Raw genomic sequence first — 23,298 nt, forward strand, 5'->3', positions numbered from 1 at the left:
ATTGATTTGAAGACTTCCTGTGGACTTTTTGGAGAATCCAAAGATCACAAAGGTGTAATCAGCCTTGAAACAATGGTGAATATCATTGATAGGATTCCTGAAGCAGCAGAGGTGGAACTAGTTTTTACACGAAAACTTCAAGATTCGTACTTTAATCCTCCAGCTCCATCGTTTGAAATTCAATTCCAAAGAAAAGGCCATGTTCTAAAAAAGGCTTACTACAAGATTGACGCTTCAAAGCCCAACACTTTGCTTGAACCAATCAAGGGTCTTCCGTGCGACCAGCCTGATATGGATGGAGTTGTTATTTTCTTTGAGATCAATGACAGGGTTATTATTTAATGAGCATTGATATTTCCTCCCAATAAATATATTTATTAATTTGTACAAATCTATAATAACTCGATCGAATTGAGCAAGTTGTTTTTGGATAAATATCAGTAATGATTACACAATCATTTAACAATCTATCCAGTTTCAAGGATATTGTTACAATTATGGGCAAGATATACAACAATCCAATCGTGTTCATTATGTCCATTGTGCTATCGAGTATGAATATTGCACAAAACTATCCATCATTCAAACTACAGACTATCCACTGTTGCACCTCGAGACTTTTGTTCATAATGACCTATTTTTGGTAGATTGTTGTTTTTGACAAGCTTGGACAAATCTAATAGTAATTATTGGCCAACAAAACTGGTATCATTTGGTGCCTTGTCTACACTGTTATAATTGACAGTTTTGGTGTTTCAAGTAGTGTATATTGAGAACATTGCATTATGGAACCATTGCAATGTACGACACAAAGTTGGATGATGTGCGCAATGACGTACATCATATCAGCTATAAATGGATCAATGCATACCTTTGTAATAAACAACCAGCTTTATTACTACACCTGCCGAGTCTCTAGTTTCATAATAGTCTTTGATTTCCAACATGAATACCGCTACATTCAAAATGCACAACACGCTTGCTATGGAACAAAAACAGCACTATTGTTCACGTTGCTACAAGTATATTGGGATCATCATTGAATCACACACTGCTGGTAGCTGTAAATCGGACGACAAAAACACAAACAGTGATGTTGAACATGATGAGTAAACCTAGTTGTATTGGTTGCTGTTGCACAAAAACAGCTGTTTTTAACAGTACATTTTGAATATCGTAATGTTGATCAATCACAAATATATGGGTTTTGATGGGTCCGGTAGATCAATTCAGTGTATAGTAGTGATTAGTGCAATATGATCAATTCAAGCATGCCATGTCGTGTCGTGTCATTGTATTGGTAATGAATGATGTTATTGAATGGATGAGATTGAATGCAAGATAAATAAGTAAACCATCATGCAATACACGCTGGATTGTAGCATATCCTACTCGAGACTGTTGATGGTCCACTTTGAGCTGTAGCAATGTGTCGGGTCTGGTTCAAGAGTTTGTTGTTCAGCACCAGAATCTTGAGCAACTGCACCATGCTCAGATTGTGACAATCATTGAAATACAACATTGTAGAACGAACCGAATCAAACCACTGCATTACCAGTTGATCCGAGATGCATCATATGGTCAAGTTATACCAGACTGAACAACATCCAAGTAGTGTTGCTTGAATCCAGTTTTGTAAAACTGATATTTCCAAACCATATTTGTCGCAACCCAAGTGTTTTTGATGTTCAATCTCAAGTCGAGTCTTGTGAATCGGACTGGATTGTTGTTGGTTTCCGGCATTCATGCTCTAAATCGGCAAGGTTCTCACTCGCCGAGTTGCCAATTCATAATGAACAATAGGTTCAGTCACTGTCAAGTTGAACACTAAACTTGTTATGTTGGCATCATGACCATTTGCTGCGTAACTTGTGATTAAAACATTCCATTCACTAGAATTGAACTAGAATTGGACTAGAATTGGACTAGAGTCAACTACATATACATCATCTAGATCATCTGGATTAAAATCTGTCAACAGACTGGATCCAGTATTTGTAGTCACACTGAGTTAGTGTCGCATATACTGAACACTAACTACAGTGACAGACTATTACAGTAAACAACTAGAGTGTCGTTTTACTGGATCCAAGCAAGTTGTCATTCAACAGGTAGAGTCTTGTATTGTATTTATGTTATCGAGTACGATCAAAAGCATGCTACTAGTATATCAATAGCACCATACAACACCAGTTCATTCGAATGATATTTGTTTGTTCATATAAACTATAAAACTGAATTTCAATTTGAATGGCAGTTGGAATTATCAGCTATAGATTTGCTACGTTTTGCGACACCGATTCCACAAAAATGACAACTCTGAATCAAACTCGGGTGAAACAACGCAAGAGTTTCTACAAGACTGCACAGATGTGATGACTTTAAATTAAACAATGAGTTATCATCAAGACTTGGCTATTACAGTGCTGACCAACTCTCACTTTGACTGACTGATCGAGGACCTCCTTTACAACCATACTGCCCATTTATTGTTCAAAATACTGGAAATCATCATTTATTCATTACAATTACAGCAACTTGTAATCAACGTCGGATCAAATATCTCACAACTGGAGTCGCCATTGTCTGAATCGAGCTTTAAAATATCCCATTCTAAACAAAAAAGTATGAGAGCAACTCGATCAAATACTTGAAAAGAACAAAGTCAACCCTCACTGATTCAACACTTGTATGTATGTTTGTTGGAATCAGGTCAAGCCTGTGCTGCAAACTAGTTGTTACATCAATCGTCAAAAACAATCCCAGAAAACAAATTCAATATTTCACACTATTTGTCGTTTGCTATAACATGCTTTGGTTCAGTTACATCAGGCAATGTGTCTCGGACTTTATTTGATTGCTCCACTCATCATTTGTCTGTTTTTACCCGAAACGTTCAGATACAAGTGGAAAAAGATTGGATGGTGATTTCTTAAAGGTTCATGGTCACTTTGAATGTTTTACGTCGCGGAAAGAGTTTATATTACTGAAGCAAGCAAGGATGACATGAGACTGGAAATGTCACAGTATTTGATTGGATGTAAAGCTGCAGCAGATATTAGTCATTTGAACTCGGTGTATGGAATTGTTACAAACTATATGCAGTTGAATTTCTTGCATAGTCTTGATGAAAAGATTGGATTGGACGAGTGCGTTGTGGATATGGATACGACTGGACCTAGTACAGATTATCTTGTCGATATCACTGCCAAAATCTATACAATATTATCTGATGAATGACATGGAGTTGATAAATATATTGGGCTACAGACAAACAAGTACCAATGTTTTGACTAAACTGATATTGAAGGATGCTCTTGTTTTAATTTTGCCATTTCTATCTGAACGTTGCAACTGTGGTGAGGCATGGATAGTATTACAACTGTAATGTCTGGACAAGTGACTGTCTGAATAACAGTAACTATTTCCAGTGATGCTGATTTGTAAACACTCGAATTATTCAACAACACTCTATCAATGCATTTGCAAGACTCATTGGACGTATCCGTTGTTTGAATGTTGATTCTCATACATTCAGAAGTGGAAGTTATAAAGCTTATTTCCATGCAAACACGATCAATGTATTACTTTTTGTTGGATAGGCTGTATCATCTGGCATCAATTCAGACACACTTGTCAGTCCTGTTCCGTATACAATGAGTCACATATGGACACATATGGACACCAATGCAACAATCAACAATCAATTGTCATTTACAAGTCCGAATTGCCAACCAACAATCGTACTAATGGACCAACGGACCAATGCCAAATCACCTGCACATCAGACAGTTTATTGGACATGACTTGATTGTTTTTGAAAACTGTTTGATGACTGCTTGATGACTCGAGTAATCCAATCACACATTGCTGGCAATTAAATGGAACTATACAATGTGTCATGTATACATTGGATACTATCAGTTTATCAGTGACTATCTGGTGTTTGTTTATGCATGATTACTTGGACTACTATTTGCAATCAACACAATAACTGGTGTCAATGACTGATAACAATGAAACCAAACGATTGGCCACATCAGATTATACACGTTCATTCTGGAATGCAACTTTGCATCGATATCATAAATATCAGCCATAACCCGAGCCAAACGAGTCAAGCGAGTGTCGCAAGCTTGCATTCATTTGAAAATACTCGATATCAGGCTAAAGTTGCATGTGAAATGGTCATTTGTACAAGGTTAAACAACATCGACATTTACAATCAATGGGATGTTGGAACAGAGCTGCTATTTCCGAATTTAAAAGTCCAAATTGTACACATTGTTATCAAGTCTAATCTACACCCTTCATGTCATGGCATGTCATGCTTGATAGTTTCATACACTGCTGCAAGAGTTGTATTGTGTGTATTTCGAGTATTTCCATCACTCCATCATATGTCGCATGTGTTGGCATGTCAAGTGTGGTGATATCGGGTCAAAACAGTCGATTGGCATAATAATCCATCAACATTCGAGTCGGTTGGTCAACCAAACAGTTGTATCATGCGGTAATATCAATATACTGCGATTGTAGCATGTCATTCATCAGACATTGTTGAAACCATTACAAAACCTGTTTGGACCAAATCAAACTGTGACGAATACCGCATACTCGGATCATCATCAACTAAACCAGGAATACACGCTTGACAATATTGGCGATTGATGATTGAACCTGATTCATGGCTAATTCGTCGAGTGTTTGCAATGTGTTAATATAACCAGTCATATATCATTTGGTGTTGTTAACCTGTGGTTTGGTGATGGTTTGATTGCAAGTGATTCCTGGACACAACACATTGCAAACCAAGCAACTTGACTACTTGAACGACTCAAATGACTCGATACTAACCGGAATTCAATACAATTGTTGAATAGCCCGTGTAATATCAGATCTAGTCAAGTCAACAGACAAGTCAACAGACACGACAGCCGATACAACTATATACAGCAAAAATGCGTTGGATTCATTTGTGATTGCATACTCATCAATCTTGAATGACAGTGTTTGTGCAGTTTTGGATATAGGTTGTATGGATATTGCAACAAACCTGTAGTATTATAGTATGACTGACATATACTACTATTGGATCAAACAACATAACAGTCCAATATAATGTCAAATATATATGTGCATAAAATGGTCACCAAACCTGATCGGTTGTGTATCAATCATAAACAACTACCAATTAGCAACAAGTGCCATTCGTATACATTGACAGAATTACTACAGACAACACCAACAATTACAAGATCATGTGCAATATATCAAGAATTGTGATATGGTTTCAATAAACCAACAACAACTGAACAAATGACATTACAATGATTATTTATAGAACAAGGCAATCAAACGACAACGACAATGTTAGTGACGATTATGTTGGACAATATTCATGATTCAAATATCGACAGTCAAACATTGGTTAACCAACAGTTGTACGATTATACAACTGGTGCGTGTATTGACAAGTGATCAACCTCGATCCAGTCATGGTTGAAACGGTGTATCACAGGACTCGAAAGTTGACACATTATTGTTGTGGTGTGATGTTGGCAACTACACACAACTTGACATGAATGACAATGTTGATATTGAGACTGTCAATGTATTACAATGTATTGGTCAACAGTGACTGTAATCAATGAAAATATTGCAGTCAATTCAATCCAATTGTTGATTGGAACAATCATTATTCACTTGTCAGATTCAGCATGTAAATGAATGTTTTGTAACATATTTACTAATCCAACAATTGACTGATTAACAATAATTGAATATTAAAATGTAATCAATTGAGTTGAATTGACACTTGATTGAACAATACAAATGAACACATGACAAATGTCTAAACACTATTCAAAGTGTGAATTTGTTTCACATTATTCACATGATATCGAGTTTTGGATTTAAAGTCAGATTTTTTCTTTTCTTTTTTTCATTACATTCAATTTCATTCTTATTCTATTCCATATCTTTTCTTTCATTTCTCTCCAGTAAACTCCAATGGAAAATGAAAGGTTTTACATTAAATATCTGGACTACCAGCCAGTGGAAATCGAAACCCACTTCAATGGAGAACTAGAGAGAAGAAGGCCACTGACTGACGTTGCTGACCTGGTTGCAGCCATCGTTGTTGAACCAACTAGAAGACTTGCTGGTATCCCAGAGGACTATGGGCCACTCACTCTCCACTCTGCTGTTGATGAACCTGCTATTCCTGGGAATACTCTCCTGACCTCCATTCAGCAACCTACTGGTTCCTACGACCATCCACTGATTATTCGCTCTCTAAGCGATACTATCACTATGGACGAGCATATGGTTTGTTCTCTTCCTGAACCGGTGTATGACAATCCTGTATCAAGACCCAACACCTCTGGCAGAATTTGGAAGAAGCCGACACATGTTTTCCTGTGGTCTGATTTTAAGCAAAGCGTTGTTGATTGGATTGGTGCTAATCATCATCAGCATTCTCAAAGAGTACAAAAACCTGTGTTTGTTCCCAGAGTTATCACCGAAGAAGTTCAAAGTCTTCAACCCTTTATCAAGCTCAATTTGCTCAATATCTCTGCCAAGTGTTTCATTCCTCCTTCTGAATTCAAGGCACGACGTCAAATCACAAGCTGCGTAGGGGAACCAGATCATTTAATGACTAGAAATGGAGAGATTGTCGCTATTGTTGAAGAAAAGGGCAATTGGGCTTTGTCTATCAGTGATATCGTCAACTCATACGACACAGAAAGGACACGTGCGTCTGCTCTTGACCAACTCTACCACTATATGCGATTGAACCACAGACAATATGGGATTCTGTCGTCATACGAAAACACCTGGTTTGTTTATCGAAATCAAGGATGTGCCGTTTGTGAAGAACCTCAAGTTCATGAAACTTTGTATGTTTCCGAGGGAATCTCCTTTCTTGTTCATTAACGTATAGTGACATATTAATGTAGTATAAGTTTTTAGAGGAAGATCACAGAGATGTAAGACAAGAAGAAGGAATGAATCAGAATAGTCGTGATTATTTATTGATAAGAGAACTTTGTCTCTTATATATAGTAAGTAGTAGTGGTGAATTAGTGGCGGTATAAGCGTCACTCCTAAGCTTCACCGTTAAGGGTTCCCAAGCGTTACAGTCTTTGCATAGAGTGAGGCAACGGTCATCACCATATCTAAGCATTGTATAGCTTACTTGTTTATACAATGCTTGTTACTAGACCCCATCCTGACTGTCTGGGTCCTATTACAAATGTCATACATTACCAATGTCTAACAAACTCCTTGTACCATTCAGACTGAGGAGATGACATGAACAAGACAATACAACATGATGGCATTGGAGTCGTGTGTCCATCAACAATATAGAATGTGCCTTGTTTCCAAACAATATTGGCCACTTCAAGTCCAAGCTCTGTGACGAGTTGTTGCTGCAAGTCAAAGCATTCGTACGAGGATCCCACTTGATAAACAATCCGGTTTGGCTTCAAGGACAGACTTTTCGTGGTAAAGTCATCCATCAAGCGATGCAATATGTAGACAAAAAACAGTAACTTTCCGATGCCTGATGTTCCAGATATTGCAAATTATTCCATGCCACAATCAATTTGATCCAAAAGCAAGCCAAACACATCATGATAGCACTCTCTAACATATAGTTTTTGTATTTTGTCTTGGGTGTATGGGAAAAGGACATGATCTGTCGACTGTATGCATTCATTGACCAGCTGGGCGTTTGCAAACGACTTGAACTGGGTTGTCAAAACATTGGGTTTGGTACGTTGTCGTTTAGGAGAAAAGTCTTGATGGTTTGCTGTTGATAAAGAAGTAGAACCTGCATCAAAAATGGCACTTTTGCTTGGTTCCCTGATAGGTGGTGGTAAACAACCAATAACAACACATGAACCATCTTGAGTAAAGTATTATTGAGGAAGGGAGTCGAGTAAAGCCCAGGTGTTGATTAGTTGGTCCTTGTTGGTGTTGGTGTAGAGTTGGAGTTGATGAGCATCGATGTCAGCCATAGCAGGATCATACTCAGACTTGATAGCATCATGAACGTCACTCAAGTCTTCAAAGTCAGTCACATTGATTTCAGCAGTAAGTGTGCCATATTGGACATTGAGGAATAGGTCGTTTGTGTTCATTTTATGAAAAGAAAAAGAGTAAAAAAGCAATTTATTTGTCAAATTGTAAAACAAAAATCGACTTTTTAATCGAGTCAAAATAACAAAATTTTGGGATATTTCAAGACAATTCACACGATTTAAATATTTGGAAATTAGTTAAATTTACACCAGAATTAATGTCTCATTAATGTGAGACATTACTAGTGTGAGAGTGTTGACTTGCATTGTGTGAGACATTAGTAGTGTGTGAATGTGAGACATTTCTGAATAGTTTAACAATCAAAAACCATCAACAATGACGTTTGAACTGGGATTCACATGACTTTCTTGGTTTCTTCCATTTTATAAACACACTCACTTCCTTGTTAATAAACAACACAATCGAATATCGATTCATTCCTTTACATCTTCAATCAACTGCAACACACTTGACAATAATGACAACCATCAATATGCCATCATATGTTCACGATCCTCACAAGTAATATGAACTCAATTGGAAACGCTGTGACTAGCACATTTGGTCAGTTGCAGAGCCAAACCAATGACATTGTTGTCATGATGACCAAACACGACAGTGTCATTCGATCATTACTGGAACAGATCTTGGTCAAACTGGACTCTGGTTGCTCACCAACACATGCAGTTGTTATACCAGTTGTGGTATTCGAAACCATTTCCACGACTGTGGACATCACCGCAACAGTGACTGTGTTTTGTCCACAAAGTCAATCCAAGTTGTTCATATGTGACAACAGCACGTTGCACACACATGCAGACTGTCGATACGGAATGCCAAGCAACAATCAACTTATTCCGTAGTCGTGCAATTGTTGACATAAATACCATTGTGGTCAATGCTGTATCGACTGGTGTCAAACCTTGAATGAATGCTGCAACTCGCATTTGTTTATTGCGTTTTGCATCGAATGCAATGTGCACACTCAATAAACTTTGTGGTATTCTGGTCACATTCCGTATCAATCTGCAACGGATTACCAACATGCATACAATCAACAACACGATCAGATTATTAGTACATCAATCTATTGCTGTCAAACTTGTAGTCATGACCCAACTCGGTACAAATCAGGTCAAGTTTGATCCAGAAACTCCAACAAAAATCATCAATCCGACCACTGAACTGGCTGCTCGTTGATGATTTGCTGATTATGTGGGTTTATTGTTGATGGGTAAGCGTGTAAACTGTCGTACATGCAATTTATACTGTGAGTTGATGGTCAAGTCTGACAATCTGTATTCGCAAACTTGTGTGCAAACAGTGTTTTGTTGGATCTCAAACATCCTGCAACTCGCACAGTTGTTTGCACAGTTGCTCGTCTATCAATCCAACTGGATCTGCAACTCTGTCAAGCAAATCCGTAGTTCAATCTGCTGATGTTGATGTGACTACAATAAACACGAAACTCACCGAAATAACACTTGCTGATCTGACAGGTCAATGAGTGACACTCTAACCATTAATACCAAATAAACAACGTTTTGAATCAACAATCAACTGTCATGACAATTGGTAACATTCGTGGTCATTTGGTATCCATCTCAAACCATCACATCAAACAAATTTCCAAAATCGATTGCTGGACAACTCAACTCGGTGCACGAGTCCGTATTACTGTGTCAGAGTTGTTAAACATTGGTAATGTGAAATATCATAAATAACGAGATATTTCAGAGACTCATACGCGACGCATATATGTTTGAGGCGATGTCTATCGCAGCCATCACTTGTGCAATAACAAGAGACTTTCTCAGCTATGACGTCTAATTCACGGATACGCATAACCGTTATTTACATCTTTATAAAATGATCAATGTTTTCTTTTATCAATAAACACAATTAACTCATTGGTTCATTCCTTCATTCTCATCTTTTACTTTTGATATTCCTCCAAAACTATACTACATTAATATGTTGTCATACGTCCAAGAGCAACAGTATTGCTGTGGTGTGATGTTGGCAACTACACACAACTTGACATGAATGACAATGTTGATGTCAAGACTGTCAATGTATTACAGTGTATTGGTCAACAGTGACTGCAATCAATGACAATATTGCAGTCAATTCAATCCATGTGTTGATTGGAACAATCATTATCCACTTGTCAGATTCAGCATGTAAATGAATGTTTTGTAGCGTATTTACCAATCCAACAATTGACTGATTAACAATAATTGAATATTAAAATGTTGAATAAAAGACTCGAGTCATTATATGAATGACGTAATCAATTGAGTTGAATTGACACTTGATTGAACAATACAAATAAACACATGACAAATGTTTAAACACTATTCAAAATGTGAATTTGTCTCACATTGTTCACGTGATATTGAGTTTTGAATGTGAGACAAATTCACGTTTTGATCTTTTTTTGTCATTTCATTGTTTCACTTTATTCTATATTCTATTCTATTCCTTTCCTTCATAAACTCCAAAATGACCAGGATTTATGTGAAATACCTTGAAAACACTCCGGTATCATTATTTACTCAAAAGTTGCCTGTCCCTGAAGGAGAAGAGCCTAATATTTCCGACTTGGTTGCAGCCATCGTTGTTGAACCAACTAGAAGGCTTGCTGGTATCCCAGAAGACTATGGGCCACTCACCATCCATTATGTGGTGGATGGTCCAGCCATTGCTGGGGATGTGCTCCTGGCCTCAATTCAGGAGCCGGTTGGTTCCTACAACCAACCGCTTGTCATCAAGGCCAACAATGGTACTGGACAAGGCATCTCTAATTCAATGTCAGGAGCTCCAGTAGGTTCGAATACCGGAATGGTTTCAGGAACATTCGAAGAAACTGCAGATACCGAAACCACTGTGTCACTTTTAAAGTATCATCACATTGCCGATTCTTTAAAAGATGACGACTGTGTCGTGAAAATTGTAAAAATTATCCTTGCAGTCACAGCTGGAGAATTTTCGGGGTCAAGCTTCAAAAATTTACCGTTTGCATTTCTCGAGGGCTCATCTGGCTCAGGAAAGAGTCAGATGGGCTTTAATATCAAAGCCAATATTGGTGATCGGAGGAGAGTGCATTATCTCCTGTTCGATCCTCCCGGTTCGACATCACAAAGAATCTACCGCAACTTTGAAAACATTTCAAAGTTGTTCAGCAAATGTTATGTAGAAGATGAGCACATGTACACTTCTGAAACTTCATCTCCAAGCTGTGGTTCGCTGTTCAAAGAAAGTCTATATATGTATGGATTTATTTTTGAACTGCTATCCAACAGAATTCAGTCACCCACAGTCAGTATTGGCCCAAAGACTGGCAAAGATGTCCAAGAGCTGATGACTTCCAAAGGAATCCATCAACACAGACCAGTGTTTATTCTGGACGAGTGTATTGCTATTTCAGACCAGTCCTTAAAAAAAGTGCGATTTGTGCGAAATTGCTTCCGCTCATTGGGTCTGGGACTCGTTATGATGGGAACAGATTCCAGAGCAGCCAAACTGCAACTCAGCATTGGAGGAAGCAGTCGAAGTGATGTTCCAATGCCGTGGTGTCATGTGTTTGGGGAATTTCCAGCAGTAAAACTAGAACTAACAGGATTGCCACAAACACTACCAAGATATCTCAAATCTATCATACTCAACTCAAGGCCACTTTTTGCGCAGCTTGTCGCAGAAGAAATCGCAAACAATGCTTCAGATTTTGACGAATTGATGAAAGCAGCGTTTATTAAACTGAAATCAGTCAAAAAGATATTTGGAAATCTTTACGGACAACTTGGACAGGTTCGGCTGTTTCATAACGCTCACTGTCAACTGACCGATTTGGAAAGCCAATCGACCAATCTGAAAAACCAATCGACTCCATTGATTCACTCACACTTTGCCCAGCTAGATGGAAAAAAAACCTTTATATTGATGAATGATGGATGTATTCAAGACCATTCTGCTTCTTGGGAACCGTCTTCGGTGTTTCCAGAGCTAAAGAACGACATTTTGCTTTACCTGCTGTTGATGGGTGGAAAGGGATTTTCCGCCTGTTATGCAGGGGATGGCAAGCAGGTGCCATATGCACATTTTTTGATGAAAGCCAAGAGTAATCCGGATTATCGCAGCCATATTCTATACTTTTCGAATGCTGCACAGGATAGCAATGATGGAATGTTTCTCGAGTCTTTGCTATGTTCGACAGTCTGTTTGGCCTCACATTCTAATGGCGTCAAGGGAATTGGTCTAAAACCGTTTCTGTTGAATTTGGTATACCAGCTTCAGATTGATAAACCTGATTCCGAAGACGTCTCTATACTCGATCTGAACAGGCTCGATGGTATAACATTTACTGTACCTTTTCTTTCACCGCCAAACCAAAAGTGGCCCGATTTTGTTCAAATACCTGGTTTGAACTTTAATTGGTTATCAAGAGCTCGAAACTCGGAAGGTATTGATTTGAAGACTTCATGTAGACTTTTTGGAGAATCCAAAGATCACAAAGGTGTAATCAGCCTTGAAACAATGGTGAATATCATTGGTAGGATTCCTGAAGCAGCAAAGGTGGAACTAGTTTTTACACGAAAACTTCAAGATTCGTACTTTAATCCTCCAGCTCCATCGTTTGAAATTCAATTCCAAAGAAAAGGCCATGTTCTAAAAAAGGCTTACTACAAGATTGACGCTTCAAAGCCCAACACTTTGCTTGAACCAATCAAGGGTCTTCCGTGCGACCAGCCTGATATGGATGGAGTTGTTATTTTCTTTGAGATCAATGACAAGCTTATTATTTAATGAGCATTGATATTTCCTCCCAATAAATATATTTATTAATTTGTACAAATCTATAATAACTCGATCGAATTGAGCAAGTTGTTTTTGGATAAATATCAGTAATGATTACACAATCATTTAACAATCTATCCAGTTTCAAGGATATTGTTACAATTATGGGCAAGATATACAACAATCCAATCGTGTTCATTATGTCCATTGTGCTATCGAGTATGAATATTGCACAGAGCTATCCATCATTCAAACTACAGACTATCCACTGTTGCACCTCGAGACTTTTGTTCATAATGACCCATTTTTGGTAGATTGTTGTTTTTGACAAGCTTGGACAAATCTAATAGTAATTATTGGCCAACAAAACTGGTATCATTTGGTGCCTTGTCTACACTGTTATAATTGACAGTTTTGGTGTTTCAAGTAGTGTATATTGAGAACATTGCATTATGGAACCATTGCAATGTACGACACAAAGTTGGATGATGTGCGCAATGACGTACATCATATCGGCTATAAATGGATCAATGCATACCTTTGTAATAAACAACCAGCTTTATTACTACACCTGCCGAGTCTCTAGTTTCACAATAGTCTTTGATTTCCAACATGAATACCGCTACATTCAAAATGCACAACACGCTTGCTATGGAACAAAAACAGCACTATTGTTCACGTTGCTACAAGTATATTGGGATCATCATTGAATCACACACTGCTGGTAGCTGTAAATCGGACGACAAAAACACAAACAGTGATGTTGAACATGATGAGTAAACCTAGTTGTATTGGTTGCTGTTGCACAAAATCAGCTGTTTTTAACAGTACATTTTGAATATCGTAATGTTGATCAATCACAAATATATGGGTTTTGATGGGTCCGGTAGATCAATTCAGTGTATAGTAGTGATTAGTGCAATATGATCAATTCAAGCATGCCATGTCGTGTCGTGTCATTGTATTGGTAATGAATGATGTTATTGAATGGATGAGATTGAATGCAAGATAAATAAGTAAACCATCATGCAATACACGCTGGATTGTAGCATATCCTACTCGAGACTGTTGATGGTCCACTTTGAGCTGCAACAACGTGTCGGGTCTGGTTCAAGAGTTTGTTGTTCAGCACCAGAATCTTGAGCAACTGCACCATGCTCAGATTGTGACAATCATTGAAATACAACATTGTAGAACGAACCGAATCAAACCACTGCATTACCAGTTGATCCGAGATGCATCATATGGTCAAGTTATACCAGACTGAACAACATCCAAGTAGTGTTGCTTGAATCCAGTTTTGTAAAACTGATATTTCCAAACCATATTTGTCGCAACCCAAGTGTTTTTGATGTTCAATCTCAAGTCGAGCCTTGTGAATCGGACTGGATTGTTGTTGGTTTCCGGTATTCATGCTCTAAATCGGCAAGGTTTTCACTCGCCGAGTTGCCAATTCATAATGAACAATAGGTTCAGTCATTGTCAAGTTGAACACTAAACTTGCTAGTTGGCATCATGACCATTTGCTGTGTAACTTGTGATTAAAACATTCCATTCACTAGAATTGAACTAGAATTGGACTAGAGTTGGACTGGAATCAACTACATATACATCATCTAGATCATCTGGATTAAAATCTGTCAACAGACTGGATCCAGTATTTGTAGTCACACTGAGTTAGTGTCGCATATACTGAACACACTAACTACAGTGACAGAGTATTACAGTAAACAACTAGAGTGTCGTTTTACTGGATCCAAGCAAGTTGTCATTCAACAAGTACAGTCTTGTATTGTATTTATGTTATCGAGTACGATCAAAAGCATGCTACTAGTATATCAATAGCACCATACAACACCAGTTCATTCGAATGATATTTGTTTGTTCATATAAACTATAAAACTGAATTTCAATTTGAATGGCAGTTGGAATTATCAGCTATAGATTTGCTACGTTTTGCGACACCGATTCCACAAAAATGACAACTCTGAATCAAACTCGGGTGAAACAACGCAAGAGTTTCTACAAGACTGCACAGATGTGATGACTTTAAATTAAACAATGAGTTATCATCAAGACTTGGCTATTACAGTGCTGACCAACTCTCACTTTGACTGACTGATCGAGGACCTCCTTTACAACCATACTGCCCATTTATTGTTCAAAATACTGGAAATCATCATTTATTCATTACAATTACAGCAACTTGTAATCAACGTCGGATCAAATATCTCACAACTGGAGTCGCCATTGTCTGAATCGAACTTTAAAATATCCCATTCTAAACAAAAAAGTATGAGAGCAACTCGATCAAATACTTGAAAAGAACAAAGTCAACCCCCACTGATTCAACACTTGTATGTATGTTTGTTGGAATCAGGTCAAGCCTGTGCTGCAAATTAGTTGTTACATCAATCGTCAAAAACAATCCCAGAAAACAAATTCAATATTTCACACTATTTGTCGTTTGCTATAACATGCTTTGGTTCAGTTACATCAGGCAATGTGTCTCGGACTTTATTCGATTGCTCCACTCATCATTTGTCTGTTTTTACCCGAAACGTTCAGATACAAGTGGAAAAAGATTGGATGGTGATTTCTTAAAGGTTCATGGTCACTTTGAATGTTTTACGTCGCGGAAAGAGTTTATATTACTGAAGCAAGCAAGGATGACATGAGACTGGAAATGTCACAGTATTTGATTGGATGTAAAGCTGCAGCAGAGATTAGTCATTTGAACTCGGTGCATGGAATTGTTACAAACTATATGCAGTTGAATTTCTTGCATAGTCTTGATGAAAAGATTGGATTGGACGAGTGCGTTGTGGATATGGATACGACTGGACCTAGTACAGATTATCTTGTCGATATCACTGCCAAAATCTATACAATATTATCTGATGAATGACATGGAGTTGATAAATATATTGGACTACAGACAAACAAGTACCAATGTTTTGACTAAACTGATATTGAAGGATGCTCTTGTTTTAATTCTGCCATTTCTATCTGAACGTTGCAACTGTGGTGAGGCATGGATAGTATTACAACTGTAATGTCTGGACAACTGACTGTCTGGACAACAGTAACTATTTCCAGTGATGCTGATTTGTAAACACTCGAATTATTCAACAACACTCTATCAATGCATTTGCAAGAGTCATTGGACGTATCCGTTGTTTGAAAGTTGATTCGCATACATTCAGAAGTGGAAGTTATGAAGCTTATTTCCACGCAGACACGATCAATGTATTACTTTTTATTGGATAGGCTGTATCATCTGTAATCGATTCAGACACACTTGTCAGTCCTGTTCCGTATACAATGAGTCACATATGGACACATATGGACACCAATGCAACAATCAATTGTCATTTACAAGTCTGAATTGCCAACCAACAATCGTACTAATGGACCAACGGACCAATGCCAAATCACCTGCACATCAGACAGTTTATTGGACATGACTTGATTGTTTTTGACAACTGTTTGATAATTGCTTGATGACTCGAGTAATCCAATCACACATTGCTGGCAATTAAATGGAACTATACAATGTGTCATGTATACATTGGATATCATCAGTTTATCAGTGACTATCTGGTATTTGTTTATGCATGATTAGTTGGACTACTATTTGCAATCAACACAATAACTGGTGTCAATGACCGATAACAATAAAACCAAACGATTGACCACATCAGATTATACAGGTTCATTCTGGAATGCAACTTTGCATCGATATCGTAAATATCAACCATAACCCGAACCAAACGAGTCAAGCGAGTGTCGCAAGCTTGCATTCATTTGAAAATACTCGATATCAGGCTAAAGTTGCATGTGAAATGGTCATTTGTACAAGGTTAAACAACCTCGACATTTACAATCAATGGGATGTTGGAACAGAGCTGCTATTTCCGAATTTAAAAGTCCAAATTGTACACATTGTTATCAAGTCTAATCTACACCCTTCATGTCATGGCATGTCATGCTTGATAGTTTCATACACTGCTGCAAGAGTTGTATTGTGTGTATTTCGAGTATTTCCATCACTCCATCATATGTCGCATGTGTTGGCATGTCAAGTGTGGTGATATCAGGTCAAAACAGTCGATTGGCATAATAATCCATCAACATTCGAGTCGGTTGGTCAACCAAACAGTTGTATCATGCGGTAATATCAATATACTGCGATTGTAGCATGTCATTCATCAGACATTGTTGAAACCATTACAAAACCTGTTTGGACCAAATCAAACTGTGACGAATACCGCATACTCGGATCATCATCAACTAAACCAGGAATACACGCTTGACAATATTGGCGATTGATGATTGAACCTGATTCATGGCTAATTCGTCGAGTGTTTGCAATGTGTTGTTATAACCAGTCATATATCATTTGGTGTTGTTAACTTGTGGTTTGGTGATGGTTTGATTGCAAGTGATTCCTGGACACAACACATTGCAAACCAAGCAACTTGACTACTCGAACGACTCAAACAATTCGATACTAACCGGAATTCAATACAATTGTTGAATAGCCCGTGTAATATCAGATCTAGTCAAGTCAACAGTCAAGTCAACAGACACGACACTCAATACAACTATATACAGCAAAAATGCGTTGGATTCATTTGTGATTGCATACTCATCAATCTTGAATGACAGTGTTTGTGCAGTTTTGGATATAGGTTGTATGGATATTGCAACAAACATGTGGTATTATAGTATGACTGACATATACTACTATTGGATCAAACAACATAACAGTCCAATATAATGTCAAATATATGTGCATAAAATGGTCACCAAACCTGATCGGTTGTGTATCAGTCATAAACAACTACCAATTAGCAACAAGTGACATTTGTATACATTGACAGAATCACTACAGACAACACCAACAATTACAAGATCATGTGCAAGATAGCAAGAATTGTGACATGGTTTCAATAAACCAACAACAACTGAACAAATGACATTGCAATGATTATTCATAGAACAAGGCAATCAAACGACAGTGTTAGTGACGATTATATTGGACAATATTCATGATTCAAATATTGACAGTCAAACATTGGTTAACCAACAGTTGTACGATTATACAACTGACCCGTGTATTGACAAGTGATCAACCTCGATCCGGTCATAGTTGAAACGGTGTATCACAGGAATTGAAAGTTGACACATTATTGTTGTGGTGTAATATTAGCAACTACGCACAACTTGACATGAATTACAATGTTGATACCGAGACTGTCAATATATTACAATGTATTGGTCAACAGTGACTGAGATCAATGACAATATTGCAATCAATTCAATCCAATTGTTGATTGGAACAATCATTATCCACTTGTCAGATTCAGCATGTAAATGAATGTTTTGTAGCGTATTTACTAATCCAACAATTGACTGATTTAAACATTGAATATTAAAATGTTGAATAAGAGACTCGAGTCATTATATGAATGACGTAATCAATTGAGTTGAATTGACACTTGATTGAACAATACAAATAAACACATGACAAATGTTTAAACACTATTCAAAGTGTGTGAATTTGAATACATGACAAATTAATACAATTTGACAGTTTTAATTTCACACAAAAATGTTTAATATTCAAAGCATGTGAATTTGTTTCACATTGTTTCAAACAATTAAATTTTGGATTTAAAGTCGGATTTTTTCCTTTCTTCATTCCATTACATTCTTATTTACTCTACTCACTTCATTCTACTCCACTTTATTCCATTCCTTTTTACCATATCTCTTTTATTTCATAATTTCAATGGAAAACAGACAATTCTACATTCAATACCTCCACAACCAGCCAGTTGGTTTGAGAACTCATATTCTCAACACCAATACTTTTGTCTGGCTTCAAACCCTGTTTACTGTTGCTGACTTGGTTGTAGCCATCGTTGTTGAACCAACTAGAAGGCTTTCTGGTATCCCAGAAGACTATGGTCCCCTCACTCTCCATTATGTGGTGGATGGTCCAGCCATTGCTGGGGATGTGCTCCTGACCTCAATTCAGGAGCCGGTTGGTTCCTACAACCAACCGCTTGTCATCAAGGCCAACAATGGTACTGGACAAGGCATCTCTAATTCAATGTCAGGAGCTCCAGTAGGTTCGAATACCGGAATGGTTTCAGGAACATTCGAAGAAACTGCAGATACCGAAACCACTGTGTCACTTTTAAAGTATCATCACATTGCCGATTCTTTAAAAGATGACAACTGTGTCGTGCAAATTGTAAAAATTATCCTTGCAGTCACAGCTGGAGAATTTTCGGGGTCAAGCTTCAAAAATTTACCTTTTGCATTTCTCGAGGGCTCATCTGGCTCAGGAAAGAGTCAGATGGGCTTTAATATCAAAGCCAATATTGGTGATCGGAGGAGAGTGCATTATCTCCTGTTCGATCCTCCCGGTTCGACATCACAAAGAATCTACCGCAACTTTGAAAACATTTCAAAGTTGTTCAGCAAATGTTATGTAGAAGATGAGCACATGTACACTTCTGAAACTTCATCTCCAAGCTGTGGTTCGCTGTTCAAAGAAAGTCTATATATGTATGGATTTATTTTTGAACTGCTATCCAACAGAATTCAGTCACCCACAGTCAGTATTGGCCCAAAGACTGGCAAAGATGTCCAAGAGCTGATGACTTCCAAAGGAATCCATCAACACAGACCAGTGTTTATTCTGGACGAGTGTATTGCTATTTCAGACCAGTCCTTAAAAAAAGTGCGATTTGTGCGAAATTGCTTCCGCTCATTGGGTCTGGGACTCGTTATGATGGGAACAGATTCCAGAGCAGCCAAACTGCAACTCAGCATTGGAGGAAGCAGTCGAAGTGATGTTCCAATGCCGTGGTGTCATGTGTTTGGGGAATTTCCAGCAGTAAAACTAGAACTAACAGGATTGCCACAAACACTACCAAGATATCTCAAATCTATCATACTCAACTCAAGGCCACTTTTTGCGCAGCTTGTCGCAGAAGAAATCGCAAACAATGCTTCAGATTTTGACGAATTGATGAAAGCAGCGTTTATTAAACTGAAATCAGTCAAAAAGATATTTGGAAATCTTTACGGACAACTTGGACAGGTTCGGCTGTTTCATAACGCTCACTGTCAACTGACCGATTTGGAAAGCCAATCGACCAATCTGAAAAACCAATCGACTCCATTGATTCACTCACACTTTGCCCAGCTAGATGGAAAAAAAACCTTTATATTGATGAATGATGGATGTATTCAAGACCATTCTGCTTCTTGGGAACCGTCTTCGGTGTTTCCAGAGCTAAAGAACGACATTTTGCTTTACCTGCTGTTGATGGGTGGAAAGGGATTTTCCGCCTGTTATGCAGGGGATGGCAAGCAGGTGCCATATGCACATTTTTTGATGAAAGCCAAGAGTAATCCGGATTATCGCAGCCATATTCTATACTTTTCGAATGCTGCACAGGATAGCAATGATGGAATGTTTCTCGAGTCTTTGTTATGTTCGACAGTCTGTTTGGCCTCACATTCTAATGGCGTCAAGGGAATTGGTCTAAAACCGTTTCTGTTGAATTTGGTATACCAGCTTCAGATTGATAAACCTGATTCCGAAGACGTCTCTATACTCGATCTGAACAGGCTCGATGGTATAACATTTACTGTACCTTTTCTTTCACCGCCAAACCAAAAGTGGCCCGATTTTGTTCAAATACCTGGTTTGAACTTTAGTTGGTTATCAAGAGCTCGAAACTCGGAAGGTATTGATTTGAAGACTTCCTGTGGACTTTTTGGAGAATCCAAAGATCACAAAGGTGTAATCAGCCTTGAAACAATGGTGAATATTATTGATAGGATTCCTGAAGCAGCAAAGGTGGAACTAGTTTTTACACGAAAACTTCAAGATTCGTACTTTAATCCTCCAGCTCCATCGTTTGAAATTCAATTCCAAAGAAAAGGCCATGTTCTGAAAAAGGGCTTACTACAAGATTGACGCTTCAAAGCCCAACACTTTGCTTGAACCAATCAAGGGTCTTCCGTGCGACCAGCCTGATATGGATGGAGTTGTTATTTTCTTTGAGATCAATGACAGGGTTATTATTTAATGGGCATTGATATTTCCTCCCAATAAATATATTTATTAATTTGTACAAATCTATAATAACTCGATCGAATTGAGCAAGTTGTTTTTGGATAAATATCAGTAATGATTACACAATCATTTAACAATCTATCCAGTTTCAAGGATATTGTTACAATTATGGGCAAGATATACAACAATCCAATCGTGTTCATTATGTCCATTGTGCTATCGAGTATGAATACTGCACAAAACTATCCATCATTCAAACTACAGACTATCCACTGTTGCACCTCGAGACTTTTGTTCATAATGACCCATTTTTGGTAGATTGTTGTTTTTGACAAGCTTGGACAAATCTAATAGTAATTATTGGCCAACAAAACTGGTATCATTTGGTGCCTTGTCTACACTGTTATAATTGACAGTTTTGGTGTTTCAAGTAGTGTATATTGAGAACATTGCATTATGGAACCATTGCAATGTACGACACAAAGTTGGATGATGTGCGCAATGACGTACATCATATCAGCTATAAATGGATCAATGCATACCTTTGTAATAAACAACCAGCTTTATTACTACACCTGCCGAGTCCCTAGTTTCACAATAGTCTTTGATTTCCAACATGAATACCGCTATATTCAAAAATGCACAACACGCTTGCTATGGAACAAAAACAGCACTATTGTTCACGTTGCTACAAGTATATTGGGATCATCATTGTATCACACACTGCTGGTAGCTGTAAATCGGACGACAAAAACACAAACAGTGATGTTGAACATGATGAGTAAACCTAGTTGTATTGGTTGCTGTTGCACAAAAACAGCTGTTTTTAACAGTACATTTTGAATATCGTAATGTTGATCAATCACAAATATATGGGTTTTGATGGGTCCGGTAGATCAATTCAGTGTATAGTAGTGATTAGTGCAATATGATCAATTCAAGCATGCCATGTCGTGTCGTGTCATTGTATTGGTAATGAATGATGTTATTGAATGGATGAGATTGAATGCAAGATAAATAAGTAAACCATCATGCAATACACGCTGGATTGTAGCATATCCTACTCGAGACTGTTGATGGTCCACTTTGAGCTGTAGCAATGTGTCGGGTCTGGTTCAAGAGTTTGTTGTTCAGCACCAGAATCTTGAGCAACTGCACCATGCTCAGATTGTGACAATCATTGAAATACAACATTGTAGAACGAACCGAATCAAACCACTGCATTACCAGTTGATCCGATATGCATCATATGGTCAAGTTTTACCAGACTGAACAACATCCAAGTAGTGTTGCTTGAATCCAGTTTTGTAAAACTGATATTTCCAAACCATATTTGTCGCAACCCAAGTGTTTTTGATGTTCAATCTCAAGTCGAGTCTTGTGAATCGGACTGGATTGTTGTTGGTTTCCGGCATTCATGCTCTAAATCGGCAAGGTTCTCACTCGCCGAGTTGCCAATTCATAATGAACAATAGGTTCAGTCATTGTCAAGTTGAACACTAAACTTGTTATGTTGGCATCATGACCATTTGCTGCGTAACTTGTGATTAAAACATTCCATTCACTGAAATTGAACTAGAATTGAACTAGAATTGGACTAGAATCAACTACATATACATCATCTAGATCATCTGGATTAAAATCTGTCAACAGACTGGATCCAGTATTTGTAGTCACACTGAGTTAGTGTCGCATATACTGAACACTAACTACAGTGACAGACTATTACAGTAAACAACTAGAGTGTCGTTTTACTGGATCCAAGCAAGTTGTCATTCAACAGGTAGAGTCTTGTATTGTATTTATGCTATCGAGTACGATCAAAAGCATGCTACTAGTATATCAATAGCACCATACAACACCAGTTCATTCGAATGATATTTGTTTGTTCATATAAACTATAAAACTGAATTTCAATTTGAATGGCAGTTGGAATTATCAGCTATAGATTTGCTACGTTTTGCGACACCGATTCCACAAAAATGACAACTCTGAATCAAACTCGGGTCAAACAACGCAAGAGTTTCTACAAGACTGCACAGATGTGATGACTTTAAATTAAACAATGAGTTATCATCAAGACTTGGCTATTACAGTGCTGACCAACTCTCACTTTGACTGACTGATCGAGGACCTCCTTTACAACCATACTGCCCATTTCTTGTTCAAAATACTGGAAATCATCATTTATTCATTACAATTACAGCAACTTGTAATCAACGTCGGATCAAATATCTCACAACTGGAGTCGCCATTGTCTGAAATCGACTTTAAAATATCCCATTCTAAACAAAAAAGTATGAGAG

The 23,298-nt window shown here is 37.8% G+C and overlaps 5 protein-coding genes across 5 annotated transcripts; 4 read left to right on the forward strand and 1 right to left on the reverse strand.

The window, feature by feature from the left end:
* Window positions 1-6,012: 6,012 nt before the first annotated feature.
* Window positions 6,013-6,939, forward strand: BATDEDRAFT_24344 (uncharacterized protein; the record flags this gene model as incomplete). Its single annotated transcript, XM_006678355.1, has 1 exon — window positions 6,013-6,939. One exon carries the CDS (start codon window positions 6,013-6,015, stop codon window positions 6,937-6,939), a length of 927 nt encoding a protein of 308 aa, XP_006678418.1.
* Window positions 6,940-7,928: 989 nt separating this feature from the next.
* On the reverse strand, window positions 7,929-8,150 carry BATDEDRAFT_88269 (uncharacterized protein; the record flags this gene model as incomplete). Its single annotated transcript, XM_006678666.1, has 1 exon — window positions 7,929-8,150. The coding sequence occupies one exon, from the start codon at window positions 8,148-8,150 to the stop codon at window positions 7,929-7,931; it is 222 nt and encodes a 73-aa protein (XP_006678729.1).
* Window positions 8,151-8,618: 468 nt separating this feature from the next.
* On the forward strand, window positions 8,619-9,291 carry BATDEDRAFT_24345 (uncharacterized protein; the record flags this gene model as incomplete). The annotated part of the gene is made up of 2 exons (XM_006678356.1): window positions 8,619-8,859; window positions 9,200-9,291. The coding sequence occupies 2 exons, from the start codon at window positions 8,619-8,621 to the stop codon at window positions 9,289-9,291; spliced, it is 333 nt and encodes a 110-aa protein (XP_006678419.1).
* Window positions 9,292-10,583: 1,292 nt separating this feature from the next.
* Window positions 10,584-12,951, forward strand: BATDEDRAFT_36889 (uncharacterized protein). Its single transcript, XM_006678539.1, has one exon. It carries the CDS (start codon window positions 10,597-10,599, stop codon window positions 12,895-12,897), a length of 2,301 nt encoding a protein of 766 aa, XP_006678602.1. The 5' UTR covers window positions 10,584-10,596; the 3' UTR covers window positions 12,898-12,951.
* Window positions 12,952-18,685: 5,734 nt separating this feature from the next.
* On the forward strand, window positions 18,686-21,064 carry BATDEDRAFT_87953 (uncharacterized protein; the record flags this gene model as incomplete). The annotated part of the gene is made up of 1 exon (XM_006678566.1): window positions 18,686-21,064. One exon carries the CDS (start codon window positions 18,686-18,688, stop codon window positions 20,891-20,893), a length of 2,208 nt encoding a protein of 735 aa, XP_006678629.1. The 3' UTR covers window positions 20,894-21,064.
* Window positions 21,065-23,298: the final 2,234 nt, after the last annotated feature.

This window comes from Batrachochytrium dendrobatidis, assembly GCF_000203795.2.
Source record: "Batrachochytrium dendrobatidis JAM81 unplaced genomic scaffold BATDEscaffold_5, whole genome shotgun sequence".
NCBI lineage: Eukaryota > Fungi > Chytridiomycota > Chytridiomycetes > Rhizophydiales > Batrachochytrium > Batrachochytrium dendrobatidis.